Genomic DNA, 27,169 nt, shown 5'->3' on the forward strand with positions numbered 1-27,169 from the left:
ACAGGGCCTTGCATTTAATGATGATTTCTCTAAAAGGCCACGGAGATTCGATTTTAAGCTAACAGATTTATTGCACTATTATAACATATCGTAAAAAACTGTACCACCTACGGTCTGGTTTTAGGATAGAAACTGTTTAAGAGTTTATGTGGAGCTTAAAGTGGTATTACCTTGGGATACGCAGCACGGCAAAGCTCTGACCTCCGGCGGGATGCTGTTTACATTTAATAAAAGACATTTCTCTGACAGTAAACTTGGGGAGTGTGTTATGGAGGAGGTCTGCCTTAGCTCCTCACCACTGGCCTTGTAAATAGGGGCATTTCCACTGATCTACAGCAATTAATGGAAGTCACTAATGAATCTGGAGAATATTTCTCTCCTCTCTGATGCGTCTGCTCTGTCCCTGTCCGAGTAAAGGCCTCTGGTGATCCCACATCTAGACCCTTCATCAGTTTCATTGTTCTGATGGAAGAAGGGCCTAGAGGGGAAGTCATAGGAGGAGAGGCTGAGGTCACTTGGTTTCCTCAGCCTGGAGAAGAGGAGACTGAAGGGAGACCTCACTGCAGTTACATCCTCCTCATGATGGGGAGAGCCTGCACTGATCTCTGCTCTGTGAGCAGAGTGGCAGGACCTGAGGGAATGACATGAAAATGTGTTGTGGGATGTCTAGCTTGGATGTGAGGAAAAGTTTCTTCACCCAGAGAGTGGCTGGGCACTGAACAGGCTCCCCAGGGCAGTGGTCACAGCACCAAACCTGGCAGAGTTCAAGAAGTGCCTGGACAATGCTCTCAGGCACAGGGTGGGATTGTTGGGTCTGTCCTGTGCAGGGCCAGGAGCTGAGCTCCATGATTCTCTTTGATTTCTTTCTATAATATAGGAAACTATGGGAAATAAAAGTCATCCTTCAAATATCTTTTCTTGCTTAAAATAGGAATGACCTCAGACTCCTCATTGTCTTCTGATGCTCATGTTGCTCTTCCCTGTCTGTATTAATTAGTGACAAAATCTGCAGGGGGAGACAGAGCTCCAACAGTGCACCTGAGAGGGCAGAGGTCTGCTTCATTTCATCATTCCATGACATCAGAACCCGTTCTCACCCAAAAATGTTGAATTCCTCACAGTCCTTCCACTGAATATGTACCTCCTTTGCCTGCCACAAGTCCTCAGCTTGCCTATGCCCTGTCCTTGCTGCACCTCTTTTTCTTGAATCCCTTGAAGTCACCAGCAATCCCCACCTTTTCAACAACAAAGAAAAATGTCTCTTCTGCTGGATCATGATTCATTTAGTCATATTATTCCCTAAATTCTTCCCAATTTCTTTCCACTTCCAAGGATATATTGATTTTACAACACTAGCATTGCAGACATACCAGACAACTGTTCGATTAATTTCAATGTCTATTAGGAAATTAAATATGCCAGGGGCTGTTCTTTGGCACCAAGGCCAGCTGACATATTTCAGCATGGCCTCATCCAAATGTCCAAGTGAAAATATTTTCTGACTGCATTAGCTCCCAGATAATTTGGGAGTTGTTCTGGACTTTGTCACTGGACATAAACCAGAGCTTAAGAGGGACCGACAGTTTAATGGTAGAGGTGATCAGGTGTCAGTGCCAAGACTTGTTTTTGGCATAATTTAATTTTCTAGTAGACCAATATCCACCGACTTTAATGGACCCTTGACCCAGGCTGTGATCCTGATCTCCTTCTCTTTGAAGTCAATTGATAACAGTATTTCCTCTTCTCCTCCTCCTTCTCCTTCTCCTTCTCCTTCTCCTTCTCCTTCTCCTTCTCCTTCTCCTTCTCCTTCTCCTTCTCCTTCTCCTTCTCCTTCTCCTTCTCCTTCTCCTTCTCCTTCTCCTTCTCCTTCTCCTTCTCCTTCTCCTTCTCCTTCTCCTTCTCCCCACTACTATTATTTTTGTAGACATTATTATAATGACATGATATAACTATATTAGTAATGGCATCACTATATTACATTAGATTAGATATCAAGAAGAAATGCCTCCCTGTGAGGGTGGGGAGGCCCTGGCATAAGGTGCCCAGAGAAGTTGTGGCTGCCCCTGGATCCCTGGAAGTGTCCAAGGCCAGGTTGGACAGGGCTTGGAGCAACCTGGGATAGTGGAAGGTGTCTCTGCACTTGGCAGGGGATGGAACAAGATGATCCTCAAGGTCCCTTCCAACCCAAATCATGATATGATTTTATATTTTATGATTATAGTTATTATTGCACTTGTAATTGAAACAACAAGTTCTCCTTGATTTCAGGGATACTTCATTTCCTCTGCCCCAAATTCCTCCACCAAGTTTCTCAGTTAATCCATAATACCTGCACAGACCCTCCAGTTTCTGTGCCCTCGAGCTTCCCTGCTGCTAAAGAACAGACTCTTGCTCTCCTGTGGAGCCTCAGCCTGTTCAGCAGACATGAGTAGGCACTGCTGGTGACAGGATCAGGGGTCCCTGGTGTCCTTGCTGACTGAGGCATCCCCAGCCTGCTGTGCCCATGTCTAGGAGAGCTGCAGGGCACTGAGCACCAGAGCTGCTCCCTGTCAGCAGGGAACTGCAAACCAGCCTGCTCCTGCTCAGCACGAGACTGCAGGGCAGTGGCAAGCAGCACATCTTTCATGCCCACGGGAGGAAGGCAAAGGCAGGGCTTGCTCTGGTTCTTGCTGGGCTACGAGCACTCCTCTACCTCCCCCTCCCCAGGGCAAAGCTGTCCCAGGAAAGGCCTATTTTCCTTCCAGCATGAATCAGCATGGGAGCAGCAGGATGCTCCTTCCTCCTCCTCCTCCACACTGACATCATTTTAAGGAATATAACTTTCTGTGTGCAAGGTTGTGCCCTAAGGCAGGGGCTCCCTCACAGCACGAGTCAGGTTGGGCCATGTGGGATGTAAACACCACATTCCATGCTGTGTTAACCAAGTTCAAATTACCCACAAACAGACATTCATTTTCACACTTCTGTTTTAAGTATTCATGCCTAGTTTTGCTTTGTTCTGTTTTCTTCACTGTTATTTTACCAGAGAGAGAAAGAACAAGGGGGTAACAGTTCTAATTAAAAGAGTTCTAAAATAAAAGACGAGTGAGATTTTTTACTGTGAGGGTTCCCCAGGTTCCCCAGAGAATCTGTGGATGCCACATCCTCTGGAAGTGTCCAAGGCCAGGTTGGATGGGGCTTGGAGCAACCTGGGATAGTGGAAGATGTCCCTGCCCATGGCAGGGGGTGGAACTGGAAGATCTTTAAGGTCCCTTCTAATACAAGTTTTCTATGATTCTATGATTCTGTGACTCTGTGATTTTATGATTCTATGATTCTACTGACCCCAGAGAGTGAGAGCTACTTCCTAGAATCACACCACCAGCCTTGCTCTATGCACTAGACACAAAACACAGTTTTACCATGTAGAGCCTGGCATGTGAATTCAGAGTATTTTTCTTATTTGTTTTCAGTTCTAAGGAACATGAGGAGAGAGAATTTTTTTGATTTTACAGAAACGATGCCAAGATTCACCTAAACCTCTCTGTGCTCAGCTGGAGCCAGGGGCCTCACAGAAAACTGCAGCTCTTTAGCTTGAAAACAGGAATGGCTTGGTGTGTTTGCTCCTGCAGTAAGTTTTGGTCACACAGTTGAATGCACATTTTTGGAACAAGGTAGATAACAGCACCTTATTGATGCCCTTGACATGAATTTCAAAACTTTGAGATTTTCCCACTGACAAAAATACAAGATAAAGAGCCAAGATAAGAACTAAAACTTCACTCCTTGAGTCTGCACATATCCTTAAAACCTTAGTTGATCTTTCCAGCAGCTGTAGTTCAGTATTTTTCATCAGCTCAGTCTGAACACTTTCTCGTTTGTAATGCAGAGTAATACTCTGAAAAAACATCCACAGCCATCACCCAAACTAGAAAGAAAGAGTTAAAAGCAAAGGAAACTTAAGCTCCATATTTCTTGTGTTTGTAAACACCTTTAAGCAAACACTGGAGATCAATGAATGGCTTTTCTTCTTTCATTTCAAGACAATACCAAGCCCCCAGCCTCTTCATTGCAATTGCATATTACAGCATTTTTTATATATATATATATATATATATATATATATATATATTATATATATATGAGATACTAAATGACACAAAGCACTGGGAGAGGGAATGAAATGATCCAGGCTCAGAATAAAGTGTTGATTCTTTATTCAAATGCAAAAGTGCTCTCCTGGGATATTCTAATTTAAATTTCAGGCTTGGAAAAACCCATGTCTTTCAAGGGGGTGCCTGTAACTGCTGTATTTCTGTCTGCAGACTTTGCAGATTGGGAAGGTGATGGCAGGAAAAAGAAATACAGTAAAGCCCTGTAAGTGCTGTGCTTGTGTGGAGGAACCAAGACTTTGTTCTTAGAGGAGCTCAAAGGTTTTCAGTGAAAATCTCTGCTGGACAGGGAACATTTGCAGGCTCTGCTGCTCTCAGTGCACTACAGTGATGACTTTGGGGCTAAGGCATCATGAATCCATAAAATCCCTGTCTCTTCCACATACTTCCAACCTGATACCAGGGACGTAAATTACTTTGTCTATTTCTCACTTTTCCATCTGTAAACTGGGGATTGAAACAAAAGGATTTTTTTCATACTTTGGTGCTGCTTTTTGCTTGGAAGTGATAACTGTTTCCTATTTCCATGCATGCCTCTCTCGCCCAAGGAATCAAAGGTTATGATAAGGTAAATTAGCAGGAAGAAAATAGGAACAGAAAATAACATCTGGAACTTTATTTCTGATTTTCCTTCAATTTTTTTTTTTCTTTTTCCTTTCCCATCCCTTTTCATGTGAAAGAAATGGAAGCAGACAACATTCGGAAATGTGCTTATACAGGAGACCCTACAGCATCTCTGTTCAGGTGCAGCCTTCAGATGGAGAAATTGAGAAGCAGCTTCCAGTACAGCCAAAAATCATTTTCCTGGACAGAAAGGTAGAATTTTGCTCCCTGTGGATGGAGGCTTCTATTAATTCTGTACTACCTTGGCATTTTAGATTTTTGACATTTGAGATTTTTGCAGCCAGGCTCTGCTCCATGGGGATCCAGCAGTGGCAGCAGAGGAACGGGCAGGGATTGATCCCAGCAAGTTCCACCTGAACAGGAGGCAGAACTTCTTCCCAGTGCAGTGACCGAGCACTGAACAGAGACCAGAGAGGGAGTGGAGTCTCCTCACTGGGGATATTCCAGACCTGTCTGGACACCATCCCTGTGCTCTGGGATGGCCCTGCTGGAGCAGGGAGGTTGGATCAGATGATGGACCAACCATGATCCATTCTGTGATGTGGCCTCATCTTGAAAAGTTATGGTGAACTTAGTGACATTTGTAACGTGTGACATAAATGCAAACTGCCCTTAAACAGGGGGAATATATATATAAAAATTATTACAGCTGTTAAAATCATCAAAGCTTTCTTTGCTCTTGCTGAGGAGACAGGATCTTAATTCTTGTGTTCTTCCTCCCAGGGTGAAAGAATTGACAAACTGGGGCCTCCTGCAGAACCCTGGGTTGTATCAGCCCATCTCAAGGACTCCTCTGAGGCTGTGCTGAAAGGTTTGGATGTGTTTTCCTATAGTAAGGGTTATGGCAAAGCACCTATGCAAAATGGTGGTGATAAATTCAGTTCTCCCTGAGAAATAAGGCTGTTGAAAACCAGTCTTTGGGCTGAAAACAGAAGGCTGCAGTAGGAGTTTGGTGAGCTGCCCAATCATATGCTACAGGGAAAAAAAGAATAAAAAAAAAAATTTTTACAAAGTATTTTTGTGCTCTGCTAGTTTAAAGGAAGTGTATCCTATAGTTTGTCTTTAAAAGGCATATCTGGAGTCAAAAAAAGAGAGAAGGAAGAATTAGAAATCCTAACGCTTGATTTTCAATTTATGTTATTTCTTTAGGGTCTATGACCATCTTTTTATCCCAGCAAATAATCTGGGATCTGATCTACAGACAGAAAGAACTGCTTGAATTGTCATTAATATATTATAATGTCAAAGTGGGTTTTTTTTCATGGGGGATCTAAATTTTTTCTTTCTTGTCCTCATTTATCAAAATGCATGAACTCATGAAAGACTCATGAAAACTCGTAAAAAACTCTAAACATGTGAGGATTTCCCTCAAGGTTGTGGGAAAACATGCTTAGATATAGAACCTTGTTTAAGCAGAGTGCTGAACCAAACACCTGTGGATGGTCATATGCTGCTAAATTGGAATTTGTAAATTATAATTATTATAAACTTATTAGTTTAATTCCTAAAATATTTAAATATAAGAAGCACACACAATGAAAAGTTAAGTTCCTTATTGCACAGAAAGTATTTTGTTCACAGTAAAGCCATTTGTGTGTTATTTTGAGTTGAAAAGTTCACATTTAGAGAAGATAAGTAGCATTTATTCTGTAGATCACAGCTTCTTACCCTTTCAGTCCCTGTTTCTGTTAATTAAAAATTCTTCCTACCCCAAGAAAGTTCCAGGATTACAGGTTAGAAAAATCCTTTGGTGTTTTCTACTCCTTTTCATGGCTTTTCAGGGCATGTTGCTAAACTCCTTAGGTTTAGATGAGCCACAGGTTGTTGGATTAGCTACTTATTGACAGTGGGAGGGGAGGGGAGGGGAGGGGAGGAAAGGAAAGGAAAGGAAAGGAAAAGAAAGGAAAGGAAAGGAAAGGAAAGGAAAGGAAAGGAAAGGAAAGGAAAGGAAAGGAAAGGAAAGGAAAGGAAAGGAAAGGAAAGGAAAGGAAAGGAAAGGAAAGGAAAGGAAAGGAAAGGAAAGGAAAGGAAAGGAAAGGAAAGGAAAGGAAAGGAAAGGAAAGGAAAGGAAAGGAAGAGAGAGAGAAAGGGAGAAAGAAAGAAAGAGAGAAAGAAAGAGAGAAAGAAAGAGAGAAAGAAAGAAAGAAAGAGAGAAAGAAAGAAAGAAAGAAAGAAAGAAAGAAAGAAAGAAAGAAAGAAAGAAAGAAAGAAAGAAAGAAAGAGTCACTGAAGAGAAAGACACTTCACATTCTTTAAAAGATACATGCATCAAATTAATAGTCAATAAACTTCAGCAAAGGAAGAGCAGCACAGTACAGATGTTCTGCATGTAATAGTTTGCTGCAGTTTTTCCTTTGACAAACATCCTTATTGCACTCGTCTTTTGAAGCACATGAAAGCAGCATTTAATGGAAATGGGTCCCGTCTAGCACACTGAGGCTGCTTCATCTGACAGCAGCCAAAGTGCCTCGTGGAAGGCAGTTTAGCTCCAAATTAGCTGTGCTTCTACGTTAAATACCAGCTTGCCTGAGAGATCTTTGGGAAGACTCCCATATATATCTGTAATATTCTGAGCTTTGAAGCATATGTGTCTGAAAGCTGAGCTAGTCTCTGTTGAGAAGTACAGTACAGTACTCCAGGCTTCATCACACACTAGAAATGGCAATTATAAAGTATTTGAACACAGCTGACAAGGCCCTCTGTTAAAATCCATCTTACAGTGAGTATGAGAGCCAAGAAAATCTTGGTAGTCTGTGCCGACATTGTCATAAGGAGGATCATATGAGTGGTAGATGGATGAACAAGGATCAGGCTGAAGCAATAAAAGAAATCTACATTTCCACATCTCCATCAAATCTATTCACAGCTTGAATCACTGATTATTTATGTATCACAGCTGATCCTGGAGACTCATAATGAAATTGGTGGTTTGGTTTGCTAGATACTGTATAGAAATAGGAAAAAAAAAATATATGTAGTCAAAACTAATTAAGTATAAACAAATTAAATAGTACCAGAGTCACAGAGAGGAGAAACCTTGTAATTTATGTTGCTAAATAATTAATATGTGTCAGGGTTTTGTGAGTGAGCTTGTCTTGGGCAGTTCCTGGCCATAGTTCAGAGTTTGCTACTTCACCACATTGGTCAGTGCCCTGAACATGAGAATGGCTGAGTAGAAATGTCCTGCCCACATTCAGCTTTATGTACCTTCACCTGTGCTGCTTAACTGCAATAAAATGTCAAACCACCTGCTTCATAAAGCAAACAGTTATGACATGTTGTCTTTCAGCAGGCAAAAGTCTGTGTTTGTGATCACTGGAGCAAGTCCAGCATCCTGAGGAAGTTCTGGCATCTCACCCCCACCTGAACCAATATTTGGAAATTTGTCAGCCTTTAGGATTTCACCCCTTTCACCCCAAGAGGCTGAATGCAGACCAGACCTGGCCTTGGCTGGTGCTCAAAGATACACACAATAAAATGGGGATCCAATTGCAAAGTAAATTATAACTTTTAAAAAGAGCCTACAGAAATATCAATCATGGCAAGGGCAAATGTTGGGCCAGAATTCATTCCCTGATAGATCACAAGAGGTAACACGATGGAGAAATTCTGTTTCCTGGTTTTCATTTTAATGCTCACCATGGAGATTTTCCCTGCCAGGTTTCCAGCTGACAGTATCTCCTGTAGTGTCTCAGGCCAGTCAACACAGACACTTTCCTTGGCCAAATACCTTTCAAACCATCTCACAGAGCTGGAGAAAAATTCCAAGAGATTTAACACTAGGACAGGAGGGAATATGCCCCAAAGATAAGGTGAAACACCTACAAATCAGGAAAGAATTGAAGATTCAGCTTGTCCCTTAGTTACAGTGGTTGACTCCTTGAGACCATCCCCTTAGGACAGTCTCATTATCACTCTCCCAACCTTGGTGAAGTACTTAGTCACACAAGACATGAGTTTAATTAAAAAATGGGCATTTGGAACTTTCCAGTGTATCTCTATAGCTCCTGTTACCCTTGTTGATCCCTCTAACAGCTGCATTCACACCCCCACAACACACAGAAAATTCCATTTCACAATGAGCTCAAAGTATAAATATTTAGAAGCTGAAGCCCTCTAATTCCTCAGGAATTTGTTTTCTGAGTCCTTCAGTGTGAAATTTTCTGGAGCTAGACACAATGTTTAGGATGAAGATGGATAATGAATTCAGGCTTTCTGAAGTCCCTTAAAGTCATGAGGACTCCCTGAGGTCCTTAAGTGGCACTTACGTGGTTGCTGCTAACTGCAATATGATTTTTTCTGACTCTCCAGGGCTCACCCAAGTGCAGGTCATAGAGGGATGTGCAAGCTTTTCCAATCTGGCTGTCTCCAGCTCAGGAACAAACTGGAGACTTGTGTTCACTGTCACATCACCTCCAGGTAAACCCTATATTCTGTGTATTTTTTTTTTTTTCATTTGTTAAAATCAAAGCCCTCCAGGTGGCCTGAATTTATAAAAAATGAGTTAAACTTTGTTTGAATGGGTGGAGAGATGCCAAACCTCTAAAAAGCCTGAGTCCTGTTCCACATCCAAGTTGGCATTCCCCAGGCAGCAGGAGAGCTGGGTGATTCCTGTGCTATTCATGCAAGATCTTGCAAATCTAATTAATAAGTAAAGAGAAGTCAGAAAAAGGTGCCTCTTTCTCCCTGGATTCCCTAGCATGTATCCCAAGAAATTAGGTATTTGAAATCAGTTAAGTTGCCAGAGCAAACTTTTTCCTATAAATTGCAACCTCTCTTTCCCTCTTATTTTTCCCTGCTCAGAAATTTTCCATTTGTGCTCCTGGCTATTTTCATAGTGCGTTTTCCTGACTGTTTTCCTGCACCTGCTCACCTTTATAGGTGGTTCTGCACATTCAGAGCATGACTCCAGGACTGAGCTCTGCCAGGGCTCTCCTGAGAGCTTATGGAGATGATGTTGGCACCTTCAGAGGCCCCTGAGCGGCTCAGTAAAGAGGAGGCAGGTGTGTTTATGCCTGCTTGGTAATGCCAGCTGAGGGGGGCACTAGGGGCAAGGTACCCTGTGATCTTTTCCTTGGAAAATCCTCAAGATGTCTGCACAGGAGAAGCGCCTCTGTGACTGTTTGGGGGCCTGAAATTATCTCTAAGTCTTTTTCTGAAGGTATAGAGGGCTCAAATTGTTGGTTTCCTGTCTCAGGATCACTGCTGAGGCAAGGATATTGAGCAGAAGGAGCAGGTCTGGCACACAGTCCAATGATGCATTCAGATATTGATGTTGTACTACCATGTGTAAAGTCTCTATTATGGTATTGCATCCATCCACATCCATCCATCCATCCATCATCCATCCATCCATCCATCCATCCATCCATCCATCCATCCATCATCCATCCATCCATCCACATCCATCCATCATCCATCCATCCATCCATCCATCCATCCATCCATCCATCCATCCATCATCCATCATCCATCCATCCATCCATCCATCCACATCCATCCATCCATCCATCCATCCATCCATCATCCATCCATCCATCCACATCCACATCCATCCATCCATCCATCCATCCATCCATCATCCATGCATCCATCCATCCATCCATCCATCCATCCATCCATCCACATCCATCCATCCATCCATCCATCCATCCACATCCACATCCATCCATCCATCCATCCATCCATCCATCCATCATCCATGCATCCATCCATCCATCCATCCATCCATCCATGCATCCATCCATCATCCATCCATCCATCCATCCATCCACATCCATCCATCCATCCATCCATCCATCCACATCCACATCCATCCATCCATCCATCCATCCATCCATCCATCCATCCATCATCCATGCATCCATCCATCCATCCATCCATCCATCCATCCATCATCCATGCATCCATATCTATCCATCCATCCATCCATCCATCCATCCATCCATCATCCATCCATCCATCCATCCATCCATCCATCCATCCATCCATCCATCCATCTCTGTATATAGATATATATGCATGGATATCTCTCTAGATTAATACCCTTATAGATAATCTATCTATCTATCTATCTATCTATCTATCTATCTATCTATCTATCTCTCATGTCTTGCCTCATCCAAAAAAAACCAGAGGGATCAAGTACATCGTACATCTGACTGGTGAAGTTGCCAAATGGAAGTGGGTAATGAAAAAATCTGAGGGGAAAAAAAATAAAAAAATAAAAGTTTACAAACATTTAGGCTGCCACAAGTGGCTCATCCAAATCCAGTGCTTCCCATGACTTGGAAAAGGAAGAATTGGGGTGCAGGGAGCACTTGGAGGTGAGGCTTTCAAGGGGGAGATTTTTGGGCTTTGGGCTGCCAGACACATGCAGCTCCCACTACTTTCTCATCAGTGAGAGCAGATGGAAAGTCAGCACCTCACAAGATCTGATTCTTTAGGCTGGAAGCACAGATTAATGAAATGTGCTTAGAAACCTGTTTCAGGTAAATCTCAAAATCTTTTTCTGAACAGAAGTCAAACAGAATTCCCTTTTCTGAACTATTAACCAGTCAGAGAGTCACTAAGAATTAATAATAGAATCACAGAATGGTTTGGACTGGAAGGGATCTTCAAAATCATCAAGTTTCAAGTACCTTGTGTTGGGAAAGGACACCTTTCAGTAGACCAGGATGCTCAGAGCCCCTTCCAGACTGACCTCAACACTTCCAGGGATGGGACAGCCACAGCTTCGCTGGGCACCCTGTGCCAGTGGTTAATATCTAATTTAAATCTTCCTTCTATCAGCTTAAAGCCATTCCCCCACGGAGGGTGTTTAGAGGTACCAATGTGTACAGGCAGCTGATGAACCTATGCAAGTATCACCTTTGTAAATCAGATTATTGCACACTTTTAATGTGCATTGCAAAGGTACACACCAAAGGCACAATCCTTTTTGCTCCTTGTAATTGGCAACCATGCTGGAGACAGCATAAAGGTTTTTATACTTCCAGAATCTTACAGAGGAGATTTACTTTCATCATTTGAGATAAAAAACCCTGAAATTAAACAATCAAATAATAGATTTTTGTGATACATCTTCATGAACCAGTTGCTCTATGCACCTACCCTGCCATAATTCACTGTTTGTAGACAGCTGAGGAGGTGCAGCTGATGCTGAATGCATAATCCCAAATGTTTTAGTTGCAGTTCCTGGGGTGAGCAGACTATTCATAGCACCACTGCATTGTCTTGCTCCTTGTTTTACATTAATATTCCCTTCACTCATATGGATCCCAAAGGGTTTGATACGTTCACTTTCCATTTAAACCAACAGCATCCTACTCACAGAGTAGTGCAAAACACCTTTAAACACCTGGGTGTGTAGGGTCCTTGATACCTGAGAGATCCCTTCTCTCAGCTGAAGTTCATATCTGTTTGTAACTGCAGGCAGATTTCTCCCAACTAGAACATACTTCCCACCCTGTTCTGATGCAGCCCAGCTTCGTTCAGGTGGACAACACTGACACAAATCTAATTTGTTTCTGCTAAAAGTATTTACAGCTACTTACCCCAGTCTCCAAGCCTCCATCTGACAACATTTCTCTCTTTTTTTTCTTTTTTTTTTTAAATTAATTGATGAAAAAAAGGCTTTTAGGTTTTTATTAAAAGCAGAACTCAAGTAAAATAAATATCTATCAAAATGTTTAGAACTGTGGGGTTAGGACCAGTAATGAGTCAGGTAGTGAGAGATAATGAGTTGATGTGCCAATCCACATCCTTCAAGGTGGTCTGCAGAGAGTAGCAGGGCCAGTTGCCCTAAACTCCTGTCCTTGCCCAGCACATCTTCACTCAGAACTTATTTTGGAAGTAATTTAGGGAATCAAAACCTCCCTCTACTTCAAAAAGGCAACACTGAGCATCTTCCAGTCCTTGCAACTCAGATCTGAGACCCAATGAACTCTTGAACACAGAAACTATGAGCAACTCCTCAAAATTTTCATTTGCTGAAAATTTTAGAATCTCCGGGTGCAGAGCATTACCCAGAGCTTCTGTCTTTCAAGAGACTAAATATTTACTGTGCAACAGCAGGAACACTGACATTTTTTATTTATAATGCTCATTATCAACGTGGTGGAAAATATTAACAAATTCACTGTGAGTTTTATGCATCACGGATTTAGTCCTCATGCTGGTGAATATTTCTGGGATCCCCCTAACTTATATTGATATGATTCAGGTATAGCCTGTAAAAAAATCTGTATTAAGAACTGTCTTATCACAACCAATTTCTCTTGCAGAAAATGTGCTGGTTTTCTGTAGGAGCCTGATCTGTCTGGCCTCAGAAGCATGTGAACATATTTTCTGGGGTTTCTGTCAGTCAAATTAATGGAAGTAATATTAAATATTGTTGAATGCAAAGAAGCTGTTATGCTTCAGGAAGCACTCAAAGCTTGAAATTTAGCTTGTAGAAATATTGTTACTTCTTTGGGTTGTCCTGGTACTCAGTCCCAAATAAATATTGTCCATTAATGTTGGATCTGTCTGGAGATAGATAGATTTGTGGTTTGTCCCTGAATGCATCTTTAACACTGTTAAAAAGCTACAGGGTGGTGTTTCAGCTGTGAAATTACTGTCTGTGCTTTTGTGATAAATTGACTGCTTTAAATTCTCAGGGACCAAGTTCACTGTGCTGTCCCAGCCATTTTCCACCTTCCCTGTGCCCATGGGAGCCAGGGCCAGCATGATCCTCGTTGTCATACTGGGTTCAGCAGCATCTGCATTCATCGTTGCTCTTTCATTCTGCTGGCTCAGGAAGAGCAAAAGCCACAGTAAGTTGGAAATATCCACAAAAATTTATACTTGCAGATTCCTTGTTTTATTTAACAAATCCCCAGAGTGGCCACAATGGGTTTCAGACAATAGAACTCAAAAGCTCTGGGATGTTCAGTAATTAGGATAGGGTTTGTAGTTTATGCAGAGACAAGAGTTGGGCTTCAATAATCAATGTGGGTCCCTTCCAACTCAGAATATTCTATGATTCTATGATAGCTCAAGGTTATACAGTTTTATGCCTATAAAAGGTGTCTGAGTCCAGACAGATATTACAGAAAATTTCTTCTTGGAAAAGATTGCTAAGCACTGGAACAGTCTGCCCAGGACAGTGGTGGAGTCACCATCCCTGGAAGGGTTCAAGGGTGTGTGGACACAGCATTTGGTGGCATATTCAAGCAATATTGTACTGTATGTTCAACAGTATGTTCAAGTTTTTCTTGAACAAATAATTTCTTCTGAGCAGAGGATGTACTGAGGGTGATGTGACTGTGTGTTTCATTGCAGAAACGAGGACTCAACAGCCTCATCTACCACGGGACAGCACCAAGAGACCCAGTGAACAGTCACAGCCTCCTGCAGCTCCCACCAAGCCTTGCTTCAATCAAGGACCAAATAAAAGTGGAGTGTCAGTAGCAGGAGGTGAGACTGCAATTCATAAATGATTGGACACTAAAAGAGTCAGTTTATGTCTTTTAACATGTTCAGGTGTTCCCTGGGATGTGATGGAGTTACCATGACTGCAGTGTGCAAAAAATGTGTGGGATGTGGCAGCTGGGGAGAGGTTTAATGGTGAATGCAGTGGTGCTGCCTTGGTGGTTGGACACAATGATCTGAGCGGTTTTTTCCAGCTTCACTGAATCTAGGATTCTACAGGTTTGTATAGGACATTCTCAGAAGGTCAATCTCTTTATTACCTCCTCCTTCTCCCTGAATTTTTTCTGTTTGTCATTTCATCTCCTTCAATACAGATGGAGTGAATTTCCAGCTACACTGAAGACAACAGCATAATCCCCGTCATGCTCATGCTGTGATTTTTGGGGTGTCCAGTGTAGGGACAGGGCCTGGATTTCAGTAATCTGTTTGGCTCCCTTCCCCACAGTCCAGGATATTCTATGATTCAATGAGTCCATGATTTCTCCCAGTGTTTTTGGAGCAGGGCAGGGACCAGCACTCCTGGTGTCCCCACATGCCTGGAGGAGCAGGGCTTCTCCCTGCCCAGATCTCCAGGTGCTGGAGGGGGACCAAAAGCTCTGGGCAGGTTTGGAGGCTGTGAAGGACTGCACTGTTACACTGGAGGTAATAAAACCACCCAGGGCTGGTTTGCACAGTCCCTGTGAGTCCAACCCAGCAGCCCAAAGCAGCTCCACTCCCACCCACCCACCCTGTGTCCCACTCTGCTCCCCGGGGTCCTGCCACAAACAACCCTTTCCCGCACACCTCCTCCAGACTTGTCCTTTCATCATCCTCTGATCAAACCCTGCTCCTTCTGAGGTCACAAGAAAGCAGACAGCCCCAGGGGCGTGTGGCTGGCAGCACAAAGCACTGGCTTCCCTTTCTGCAAGTGTGAAATGTTCTTACAGTAGCTGAGGGCTTTTTTTTTATCTCACCTGCCAACAGCACAGATCTAAGGGCATTCGGATAACCCTGCTGAACCCCCCATTTACTCTGTTTTGGGAATTTCTTTTTCCTCCTTCTTACTGAAGCCTGTGAATTACATAAGAGGCAGGAAGAAGCGAGCTGGAGTTTTTATCTCCTTTTAATTAGTGTCTATCACAAAAGCAGAGGGAGAGAGAAGGAGAGAGGAAATTCTGCAGTTTATGTGTTTTGATATTTGCCATACTCTTCCAAAACACAGCATTCAGCTGTGTGCCTTAGGACACATATCTGCTATAAATTCATTTTTTATCTAATTTGTCTGAGATCTAAGCTTCCTGTGGAGGTCTGAGATCAAAGGATCTGATTCTGTCTGATGTTGGCTCTGACACATAATGCGTGCTGACTTAGTTCTGTCTATAAACTCGCAGTGGGAGGCTGCCACTCTCCCTTGGCACCTTTACATAGTGAACTTTCATTTTGGCTGGGGAGGCTGACAGGTACAGCGCTGATTGGAGCCGTCACGTAAATAATTCATGGAAAGAATTTTTTTGTCAGAAAAAGGCAATCCAGCCATTTAGAGTCTTTTAGGAATAGTTGCAAGACAAAAAGATTCCCCAATATGTTCAAATCTAAACAAGGATAACAATATCTTAAGTGAATTTAATACATATGACTTGGAAATCTCTAATGTTTGATTCCTCCTATTTAAAGTGCTGTTGGTTTTGGAGAGAGAGAGAAGAAATCAAAGCTGCACTCTTTTTGTTTAGTTTCTGCTTTTGTAGCTCTTCCCCTCATAAGAAATACTGCTTTTCTAACACAATTAGGTGTTCAGAGCCTTTATTTATGAATCACCACAGTAAGACTTGCAAAACAGAGATTTTCTCATTGGTGGGTGCTTGTAGAGTGCAAAGTCCAGTGGATCAAGGGCCCTGGATGTTGTGCCAAAAGGAGCAGCTGAAGATGAAGATGAGGGAGCAACCAACATGCACAATTATGCATTCCAACAGGGAGATGTGATCGAGACATTGCCTTGCCTAACCTGGGTCTAAGAAGAAAAATCTCCTTAGCTTCTCGTAATTATCTCTCTCTTGAGGATCTTTTGATGGACTTAGTCATTGTTAACAGAACACATCTGGAGGTAGAGGAACATATTTTTTCTTTTTGCTTTTTGCAATTTATTCTGCTGGTTCAACAGAGAGCTTGTATCCTCCTACAACTTATATTTCCAAGCTTCGATTTTCTGTCCTTTCCCTGAACCTTTTCAGGATGGTACCTGATTGATTCTTATTCTGATCCCCTTGGACATCTTCAGCTAGAAATTATCGTGTGTTCCTGAAGATGTTATCCCAGTCTGTAAATTGGGTCTCCCCTTCTGGCTCCTAGCTTGCCCAGACCAGCTCCTTCTCCTTTCTTTCTACCAGTTTGCCATTTTTACCTTGTTTTACAAAATTTCACTAGAATCAATTTTAGTTTAATTTCCAAATCACCAGTGGAAACACTGAATAACTTCCATTTCAGTAGTAGTGTCTGGTACTACTGCACATCCCTGAGAATTATTTCCTATACATAATTTCTGCCTGAGCTCTGTTAGCTGGTACTTAATCCAGTTAATCATATGCTTTCATGATATTGAATAGTTTGTATTTAATTTTTAAATATGAGGAATCTCAAGGCAGTATTTCATCCTTGAAACTGTTTCTATCCAGAAAACTTGTAGCCCCCTCCATTGATTCAAACTTGGTTGAAAAACTTTATTTCCACCGTTGAAAATGGCACCTTTGAAGATGAGAGAGTCAATAAATCTCCAGAACTAACATGAACCTTTGGTGTAGGAGATCATGACCTTATTATCTTGTTTATGTGTCTAAAGAAGAAAATTGAACCTGTGATGTATGTAATTTGTACTTTAAATCAGCCAACTACCTAAAGTTAAAGACAGCTTAAGAAGGAAAAGTGCTAAACTTAATAATATATCTGACTGCTGAAATTTTGGTAACAGCTTTCTGGTGGATTCCCAAGAGGTACAACCCTGCAATTTAAATTTACAAGAGTACAACTTGAAAAGAAACAGTAAGCACCCTTTAACATAAAAAAAATGAGCACAATCATGAAGTCATTGCCAGGGCTGTCAGAGTTCAGGTTGGTCAAGGAGTGTCTGGACAACTTTTCTGAAATATTATTTCATTTTAGGAGTTTTTGTGAGAAGCAGGGGAGGTACTCAATGACCCTTCCAATTTGCAATATTTTATGATTCAGAAAATATAGATTCAATTATATGAATGACAGGAAATGCAGAAGAGAATGAATCAGAGCAAAAGATCCAAACATCCATGAGGCTGAATGTCACAGGCTGTTAAGGGTTAAACTGAAAGGACAAACCTAAAACATCAGAAGTGGTAATAACACATTTTCTGGTATTATTTGTGCTAAGAACCTACAATGTGTGCTGATAAATGGACTAAAACAACTGATTTTGTCTACTAACATGAGACATTGACCAGGACTAGTTCTGGAATGAGTACTAATGGTTTAAGTGTAGGCTGATGGCACTTTTTTTTGTGGAGGGAGAAAATTACAAGAAATTTATGAATGTTTTTAGCATCCACATGATGCTACAAATTTGGCTGCGAATCAAGGCACACACTGCCAGCTCGGAAATTATCTGCTGTGTCACTACAAGTAACCCTGCCTCTGTTATTGACAACCATTTGATATATAAAGATGTAAAAAATTCCACATGAAAAATGTCTAGTTTATATTTATATTTTCTTGCATTTTTTCTATGTATTGTTTAAAAACAGCATTGCAGGTTACAGTCTCTGTATTTCTAATATTTGAGCCCTACCCAAGAAAAAGTTCTACCCTAAGTTACAGCCTGTTTCAGAAAAGGATGGTGCATTTTATGGGTGTGTGGTATTAAAATGTCTTCAGTCTTAACAATATATAGCTCACTAAGAAACTGTGATCTATACAATTGATTATTAAACATTTATTCAAAATTTTTCTAAATGTTGGAGATGCCCTAGAAGCTGTTAATGTGTCAATAAACACAAACCGACTGGGTTTGTTGCTTTTTATTTGTGGACATAGCTAATGATTGTTTGTCTTTGCCAATTCATTTCTGTCAAATTGAAATTTATAGCCACTGGAACTATTTCTGTAAGAGTAATTGCTTTTTAATTTATCATAGAATTATGGAATGCTTTGGGTTGGAAGGGACTTTAATAGTCACCTATTTCCTCCCACCCTGGGCAGGCACACCTTCCACTATCCCAGGTTGTTCCATGCCCTATCCAGCCCTTCCAGGGATGGGGCAGCCACAGCTTCCCTGGGCAACCTGTGCCAGTGGCTCACCACCCTCACAGGGAAGGATTTTTTCCCTAATCTTTAATCTAAATATGTCCTGTTCAATTTAAAACTCTTCCCCCTTGTCCAGTAACTGTCTGCCCATGTAAAATGGGGGGGAAAAAATGTATTGGTGTCTTTAACACACAGTAAAGGCATATAAAGTGTAGATGAAGTTGGGGTCTTAAAATTATTGTAAGAAATGAACAAGTCTTGCTTTCCCAGCTAAGGAAGGAAGTGGAGCAGTGGGAGCTGCCACAGGACATGCAGAGGAGCTGAACCTGCAGCCCAAGTCACCAAGAAAGCCCCGCAAAGTGCAGCCCAAGAGAGGTGACAGACACACCTTTCCCTCAGCCAGGAAGAGTGACAGCCACCAACAGCCCCACAGAGCAAGATCTCCTGGTGACCCTGAGGAGCTCCCGGGGTGCTCCAGGCAGGAGGAAGCGCCCCAACCTTCAGCTGGGTGCAAGCAGGAAAGGGAGAAGCCTGACGGGATGTCCCAGCACCAGAATGATGTCAGAGAGTGCGTTGCCATGGTGGCAGCAGAGGGGTAACGCAGCCATGGGAGGGGGTGAACCACTGTGGTCACTGTGGGGCTCTGTGCTCAGAGAAAACCATGCAGGGTTTGGGCTGGGGGACCACATGGCCAAAGGAACCCTCAGCCAGCTGCCAGGCTCTTTGGTGCTGACCTTTCTGAGCTTCCAGAATGGGGTGGGTGCATCCAAACTGTCCTTTGAGACTCACTACTGACCGAATCCTGGCTGCTCCAAAAGTGTCTCCAGGAGCTGTTTTGGGGAATGCTTAGTGGATCAGCTTTGAGATTGCATTCAAAAGCAGCCAGGGATGAGCCCAGCAACCCAACAGGGTTTCTGACACTACAATGTTGTAGCATGGATGTTATCTTAGTGTCTCTAGCATTGCTGGTGAATATGCATATATATAAATATACAGAAATTGTCTCATTTCTTCCAGCAACACTTGTAGTTTCATTCAAAGAATCTCAGTGTGTACACAAATATTTTCCTTTTTTCATTTATTCATCTCTCATTGTGGCTTAAATAAATGCTTCCATTCTACTCTACTTAAACCTTTTCCTTTCTTTTTTTTTTTTTAGATTAAAGTATATTACTGAGTAAATTGTCACCATGGCATTGTTTTCTGACAGCTTTAAATCACTGGCTTGTTATGAACACTACTCTTTATGGATAATAATACTAATGCTGATATTCTTCAGTTGCCCAGAGAATTCCTCTGTGTTTTGCTTTACTGAGCTGGAAGATGAGGAACTTTATTATGCCTTCTCTGTACCATAAAATTCTTGGTTGCAAGGTGTCCTGGTGGCACCAGATAAAATTTATACTCCTTTGCAGAAAAAAAAAATTACTTAATCAGGAAGATGAAGTTTCTGGCCAGATCAGAAGCAGAAGGAAAGTTGAGAAACCTTGATTTGGAAAAAACTACAATCCTGTTCTCTTCAAGCTGGAGTTAAGGTGCAGATTCTGATCAAGCTGCTCAGTTTCCTGGGCACAAAAATAGATTCACCATCTTTGGCTTCTGCACTATGATGTCTTTATAATCGTAATTTTGGGGTGAAATTAGACTGACTGCACACTGAGCCAGGCTTCTTGTCGAGTGAACAGGAGTTTTTCTGGTTGAAGACACTTGTGGATGAAGACCTTATTAGGTGCAATGGATCAGATTTGACCTCTGCCATGGGATAGAAGAGTCATTTATTACATTATTTTCTGCAGATGCCAAAATATTATTATTGGGTAGATCCCTAAGGATCGTGATCTAAGGTATGAACAGAAAATAATACCTTTCAAAGACTTCCATGTCTGGTGAAATTATTGGGAAGCAGCTCTTTTTCTCCACAGCTGATACCCAGTTCCAGGTGCTTTCACCTGGCAGTAGAGCCTTCCCTCTCTACAGAAATACAATTCCTCTATTCCATGAATTCTATTTCCCTACAGTGCTTCTCCTTCTAGTAAGTGACTCCATCACATCCAAGCAGTATAAAGGAAAATAATATAAAATTACACATGTCAGTATGCCTGCTGATAATATTGAACGTAAATTATATGAAAGTACTGTACAAAAAGAGTTATTTCAGGGAAAAAAATCAGACATCTGGGAAATAGTTAAGGGTTTATATTAATCCTTTAGTTCATAATTGTTGAATTTATCCATATTTTGTTTACAGAATAAATAAACTCTTGTATATCTGGATCTCTAATGGAGTTAGCAAGGCTAGAGGCCTTGAATTGCAGCATTTTCAACTGAGTGAGTGATGGCACGTGGGAAAGAAGTGGGGAGAAAGTGAAACAAAACATGGTGACAAATGTTAATTGAATCCTGACTAAGACAAATTTGGGGATCTTGTGTATGAGAAAAAAAATGGAAAAAATCCCACAACACTGTAGTGGTCAGAGAGAAAGATGAGAATGAGACTCAGAGGTTGAAGAGGTTGAAGACATTTCATGGCATCTTTTCCTAAAATAATTTGGTTTAGACTGACTGCAACAGTGATTGGATGAAATAGGATCCCACTGCTTTGTGGCTGAGTGAGATCCAGATTTATTTTTGAACTATTTTCCATCTATGTTTTCCATGAAACCGAGTTAAAACTCTCACTCTTACAGGAACTGTGTGATTAGATGAGAAGTTATGGTTGCCCCATCCCTGGAAGTGTCCAAGGCCAGACTGGATGGGGCTTGGAGCAGCCTGGGATGGAAGAAGATGTCTCTGCCCATGGCAGGGAGATGGGAACAGGGAGGTCCTTAAGGTGCCTTCAAACCCAGCCCATTCTGTGGTTCCATGAGCTGCTACAGAATGTCCTGGGCAAAGCAAAAAACCAGAAGAAACATCTCATATCCCAAGGCCAAAACCTCATTTTCCAGTGTTTTGAATGCCAGCTTGTCTTGAGGGGCGTTTGTTGTCATGGCTGTGTTGTGGTCGGTACTTTTGGAGATCCTGCTCAACCTTTGCTTCGAGTTCTTCTTAATCCTTACCCTGTAATTAGGACAAGAGTTGTTTCCACCTTTGTGTTTTATGGATAAATTTGTGACATTCTGCATTCCAAACCCCAGGGTGAGGCCAGGGTGGGGATGCAGTGGAAGGAGGCAGATGAAGAATCCACAGGGTGCTGTGTGGGTTAGCTGTGATATCACAAGGGATGTGGTGCTTTCATAGACTTGGGATTATTCAAGGCCCCTGACTCAGCTCAGGCATTCAGCTGTTCTCAAAGTCCAGTTTCTGTGAGGACATAAAGAGCCAGCAGCAGGATTTCAGCTGGGATTTTGGGATTATCGTGGAAGAGATTCAAGCTCCAGCACAGCCCACACGCAGACCAGCTCTGTGAGGGACACAAAACACTTCCAGAAAATCTACTTGGGCTAAACAAAGTGTAGCTTCCCCACACTGGACATGAAGGAAGCCTTCAAAGTACAGGAAAATTTAATAAAAAAATCTCTGAGTCCATCCCCTGAGAACCGAAGTCTTTCTGGACAGCCATGTTAAATGTCAGTGAAATATGAGAAGTTTGGCTATAATGAAGCCAATGGCAAAAATTTCATTAAGTTCACTGGATTTGGGATTTCCACCTGGAAAATTTCCACTACTTTTTCTGTAGTCCCTCATACAATACCTCTGAGTTCCTTTATTGATATAAATAAAAATATAGCTGAAAGGATACCTTACTTTTAAAAAAGCTCTCCAGGCTTTTCTGAATTTCTAGACAATGTATGGTCAAAATTATTCTTCTTCCTCCTTTTTTTTTTTTCTTCCTCCCCATCTTGTGGGGGTGATATTTTTTTCCTCTTGTGTTTGAAGTAGAGGAGTGCATTACTGACAAATTTGCCTAAGGCTTTGGGCCAGAGCTGATGAGACTTCACGAAGATACACGAACAGGCACATGGATAGGAGAAAGAAAGCCTGTGAAAAATTAAAATGACAAGCCTGGTTAGGGAGCAGAGATAACTGGTGATGTAGTAAAATTAATTACAGTCTGGGTTGAAGGAATTGTGTGCCTAAGACAAAATTAAAAAAAAAAAAAAAAAAAGAAAGAAAAAACCCAAATAACAGCAATGAGATTATAAACCTTTTGATCATCTCTGTATGGTGTAACTTCCAGTCCCTATTTATTATGGTATTTATTATGGCATTTATTTCTATAGCATGAGAAGTATAAATGGCAAATAAAGGAGGCAAGTGTCCAGTCAGAATGTTTCCCTCTGAGCTCCTGACTCTGCAATGAGTTATAATGAATAACCTTATTAACAGTGAATTGCACTCAAAAATATCTTCTCTGGACTAGGAACTATGAGAGGAAACCTTCAGTGGATCAAGAAAGCTGCATGATATAACACTCTAAGGATGATTATGGACACTGATTGGTTATCCACATTCACAGGTTTTTAGATATAATTTTTTACAGTCATTATGCATTTGCCAGAATGCGAAATATTTCCAGTTTTCTATCTACTGAAACGTGGCAAATGCTGGGTGATAATTTGTTGAGCAGTGTTATTTTGCAAGAGCAAAACTCAGAAATCCCAAAGGATGATTCCAAGATTCTGGAACACATCAGCAAGGGGGGATTTCTCTGCTATATATAAGGGCTGTGTTTTTGGGGAAGTGGGAACAGGAGGTAGGTGCTACTTGAGGTAAAAAAACTTCACATGTTGGTGAAGGATGTGTGCAGAGCTGGAGTTGCCAAGAAGCTGCCAACAACCTTCTCCTCTTTCACCAAAGCATTTCAAAATTTTCAGTTTTCATAGGAAAAAAGGTGAGCTACAATGACCCTGCCATTAGTGAGATTCTCAAAAAAGGAAAATAAAGCAATGCAGAAAAAGGTTTATTTTTTAACATTAATTTAATTGTTTGTTGGAGGAGGGTCACTTGGGGAGGTATTTATGCTCTCCTTCTGCTTTCTTTTTCTTTTCTTTCCTCTTTTCTTTCATAAAAAGGAGAAAAACAAGGGGGAAGAACTAACAAAGAGGAAAATAAAAGTAGCTTTGAAGTAAGGCCATGGCAGAAGGCTGCACATAAGGAAGGTCAGCCTCTGAACAGTTTCCATATTGTATTAGACCTGGGGGCTGCCAGCGTTGGATACCTGGGGACAAATATTAGAAAAAGGAAAATATGTAATTAGCCCTCCCTGGATTATATTTTAAGCAAGAAGAGACTTCTGGGATTGTTGGCTGCTCCTAATGACTTTTTATCCCTAAACATTTTATAGAACTGTAGCATGAATATAATGTTAGACTGAATTATCTATACCTTATGTAGGGGGGAAAAAAACAAAAAAACACAGCTAATTCTGCTTTTATTTTAAGTGTTCTGCCTGGTATTTTCCAGGGTTTTTTTGCATAACAAATAGGGAGTAATACTTATTCACTTTGCCTTCCAGATGTACCACACATTGTTCGTCACTTTCCAAATTTTGTGGGAGTCCTGTGGGATTCAGGCACCTGACTTAAATTTCAGCTGAACACATAAAGGGTAATACAGAAAGAGAAAGAGAATATTTATACTCAATCCTCCTGAAAAAAAAATCTTGATTTGTGCAGTTAAACCTGGGGCATGTAGGTGCTGACTGAGGCCCTGACCTTTGGTCCTTGACTAGAAACCCAGAGTCAAGTGGACAAAAAAATAACAGGGATGAAAGGCCTTAATAATAAACTTAACAATAAACACTTTAATTCTGGGAAAGAAGAAGAGCAGAAAGCAGTGACACAGCCAAGGCAGGGAGGGAGGAAGGGTCTCTGGAGCAGCTCTGAGAAGGATGGACTCAAGCCAGGTCAGTCTGCATTTGCCAGAGACAGGAGCTGCACACAAGCTGAGCACAGGGTAGCACCCAAATTCCCTGCTGCTTTGGGTGAGGGTCATCTCCTTCATTTCCCAGTGGGTCATTTGTCCAGACCTGTGGGTTGGGTTAATTTGTGCTTTTTCTCTTGATGCAGTTAGGAGAAAGTACATTAAAGATGAAGCTGGTGCCAAGTCTTGCAGCCGTCAAAGGGAGTGATGTTAAAAATATCCCAGCCTTGCTCTCCCTCCCCAGACTGTCTCTCCGTGTCTAGGTGCTGACAAAAGTTATTTGTCGTATTCCCTTCATTTGGTGAGTGACAGGAGACTGGTGTCAAGTGAGAAAATGAAATGTAAATTTTATTAAACACCTTCTCATCTCTGTGTATCAATCCAGATTCCAGCCTAACACAGCAAATCAAATCCTGTCTTCACCAGGCCTGAGGGCACACAAAGAATCATTTCTCCTTAATACCATTCCACCCTAGTAAAATATTTTTCTGTTTAGTAAATGAAAATTTAAAATGCAAACCCTATTTTAATCCCAGAGAAAAGATGTGCATTGCAGGGAGAAGGATGCTGTGTTTTGTTCTGTTCTGCCTTGTGCTTTCTTCTGTTTTCAGACACACAAATGGTGATTAGCTGAAACAAAAATTACAACTCCCTTTTAAGACTTGCCCATTGGGACTTTTTATCTTCATGTCCACCACTAGGCTTAGAAGCTTCCTACTCCAGAGATGATTCAGTATCCATGTTTTTAATGTACAGTTGCATGGTGGATTATATGATGTACTGAAGTCTGAAACATTATTCCCAAGTGAACAGAGTCACAAGTCCATTTCTCTGGGTCTTAGTACCTCGATTTCTTTGAAAGTGGGACTTTTGCTCCACTGTGAGAGGCAAAACTGTCAGCAAAGGAAACTTGTGCTGAGAAAAATCATGGTTGATTTGGGTCTTGGTATTGACATTGGCTTCCTCTGGTAATGGGGAATATATTTATGGCTATTTATGTGTAGAATTTGACATTGGAATGGACACAATGCATACAGGAGATAAATCCTGAACACAACAGATTTTCCTTTTCTCCCAAGAGGTGGTACTGGAGAATATTCCCAGAGAGGTTGTGGACTCCCCATCTGTGGAAGTGTCCAAGACTAAGTTGGACGGGGGTCTGAACAACCTGATCTGGTGGCAGGTGTCCCTGCTCATGCCAGGGGAATGGAATGAGATGAGCTTTAAGGTTCCTTCCAACCCAATCCATTCCATGATTCCATGATTCTATGAATATTTTTATTGAGGCCACTAATTAACCAACCCACCTGCCTTTCATCTACACTCATTACCTCTAAATATTAAAAGTTTTCTGTCTGGACTGACTTAACTCCCCCTTGTTTGTGGATAATATAAGATATGGATCCAGGAGGGTGCTGTTCTTCATTTTTCATGCACAGCTCTTGCAGGACAGGCTGAATCACTGTGCAAGAGCCTGTTTCTCTGCAGGTGTTACCTGAATAACTTAAATTACATAGTTGACTTCCATCCTTGTCCAGCACCCATTTTCATCTTAACCCAGCTCAACACTTCTTATTTCCAGCGGAGTTTTCACTCATCAATCTGAAAATCAACATGAGTTATTTTCTGATGGAAAAAAGGCAGAAGTGCTTCAAAAGTAGAGGTCCTGTGGCAATTTTACCCTCTGAAAGTTGTTGCCTGCTCTTCCATTGCCCCCATTAGCAGGACCTCATATGGTACCAGCTTGTCATGGAGGTGAGGGTCCTGGAATTGCCTGGTTTCCCTGTCTAAAGCAGTCCTAAGAGTTTACAGGAATCCAGGGCATAGACCTGGGAGCCAACCAGGTCAGTCAAAGTTCCCACCTTGCAAATCTTCCAAGAAATGCCTACAGCACTCATTTCTAGGAGGCTGAGGGTATATATAGACCCAAACCCCGCCCCTCCAAAAAAACAGCAACTGCAGCAACAAAAAAACTAAACAAAACCAAACAACCCACATTGGAATTACTCAAAAGCTATGATTTTAAATATATTTTTTTGTAAAATTTTTGACATCTCTGGCATTCTATTTTAATTTCAAATTTTCCCTTTCAAGAGAAATAGAGGGCTCCTGCTTTTCCCATCATCTTTAGGAGGGAAAGCCATGCTGTCATCCATGAATCAGAGAGAGATGACACGAAGCAGGGAAGAGTTAAGCAACTCACTAAAGTTTGCACCAGGAGCAAGTGGAAAAGAAATCAGAAAAAAAACACCCATTTCCTTTGGCTATCTGTCCTGAGACAGATTCACTACAGCATTTTGGTTATCTAAGCCTGTTTCAGAGAGGAAAATGAAGACAGGCAACACTGAAAAAGTAATGCAGGGCAAGACTTGGAGCTTATGAATTAGACAGGATATCAGCTGTGCTCAGTTCAAGTCTGAATCCTGCCACCAATTCCCCTCTCTGACCTTAGGCCACTCATTTAATGTCTCTGCCCCTCAGCTCCTCACGTGCAAAATGAGAATGCTAATGCAGCTTTGCTCCCTCCCTCAGCCCACTCTGCCCACTCAGGCTTCAGGCTGAAATGAGGCTCTTTCTAATTAATTATTTTCCAAAAGTGCAGCTCCATCCTGGCTTCACAGTTGCAATTGAAACCATCCTTGAAACAAAGAGGTAACAGTGATAGTAGTAATAGTGATGATAATGGAGGTAGGAACAGAATTATATTTAGCAATAGTAAAAGTAGAACTATAAGAAATAGAAATATAAAATATAGAATTATAAAAAGAGAAATAGAAATAGAAATAGAAATAGAAATAGAAATAGAAATAGAAATA

General features: G+C 41.5%; 1 protein-coding gene and 1 long non-coding RNA gene across 2 annotated transcripts in view; one reads left to right on the forward strand and one right to left on the reverse strand.

Moving 5' to 3' along the window:
- The window catches only part of PKHD1 (PKHD1 ciliary IPT domain containing fibrocystin/polyductin), a 235,370-nt gene extending 215,753 nt beyond the window's left edge, over nucleotides 1-19,617 (forward strand). The window contains exons 62-67 of the mRNA XM_023924235.2: nucleotides 4,832-4,967; nucleotides 5,499-5,586; nucleotides 9,087-9,194; nucleotides 13,436-13,591; nucleotides 14,100-14,234; nucleotides 18,762-19,617. Coding sequence (XP_023780003.2) covers nucleotides 4,832-4,967; nucleotides 5,499-5,586; nucleotides 9,087-9,194; nucleotides 13,436-13,591; nucleotides 14,100-14,234; nucleotides 18,762-19,090 — 952 coding nt within the window. The 3' untranslated portion in view covers nucleotides 19,091-19,617. The remainder of the gene's footprint in view (nucleotides 1-4,831; nucleotides 4,968-5,498; nucleotides 5,587-9,086; nucleotides 9,195-13,435; nucleotides 13,592-14,099; nucleotides 14,235-18,761) is intronic.
- Nucleotides 4,307-6,602, reverse strand: LOC147654567 (uncharacterized). Its single transcript, XR_015282669.1, has 2 exons — nucleotides 6,444-6,602; nucleotides 4,307-5,747 (listed from the first exon to the last, which is right to left on the reverse strand). It is a non-coding gene; the product is annotated as an uncharacterized LOC147654567 (long non-coding RNA).
- Nucleotides 19,618-27,169: the final 7,552 nt, after the last annotated feature.

The sequence above is a fragment of the Cyanistes caeruleus genome, chromosome 2 (assembly GCF_971803275.1).
Source record: "Cyanistes caeruleus chromosome 2, bCyaCae1.hap1.1, whole genome shotgun sequence".
In the NCBI taxonomy this organism is placed as follows: domain Eukaryota; kingdom Metazoa; phylum Chordata; class Aves; order Passeriformes; family Paridae; genus Cyanistes; species Cyanistes caeruleus.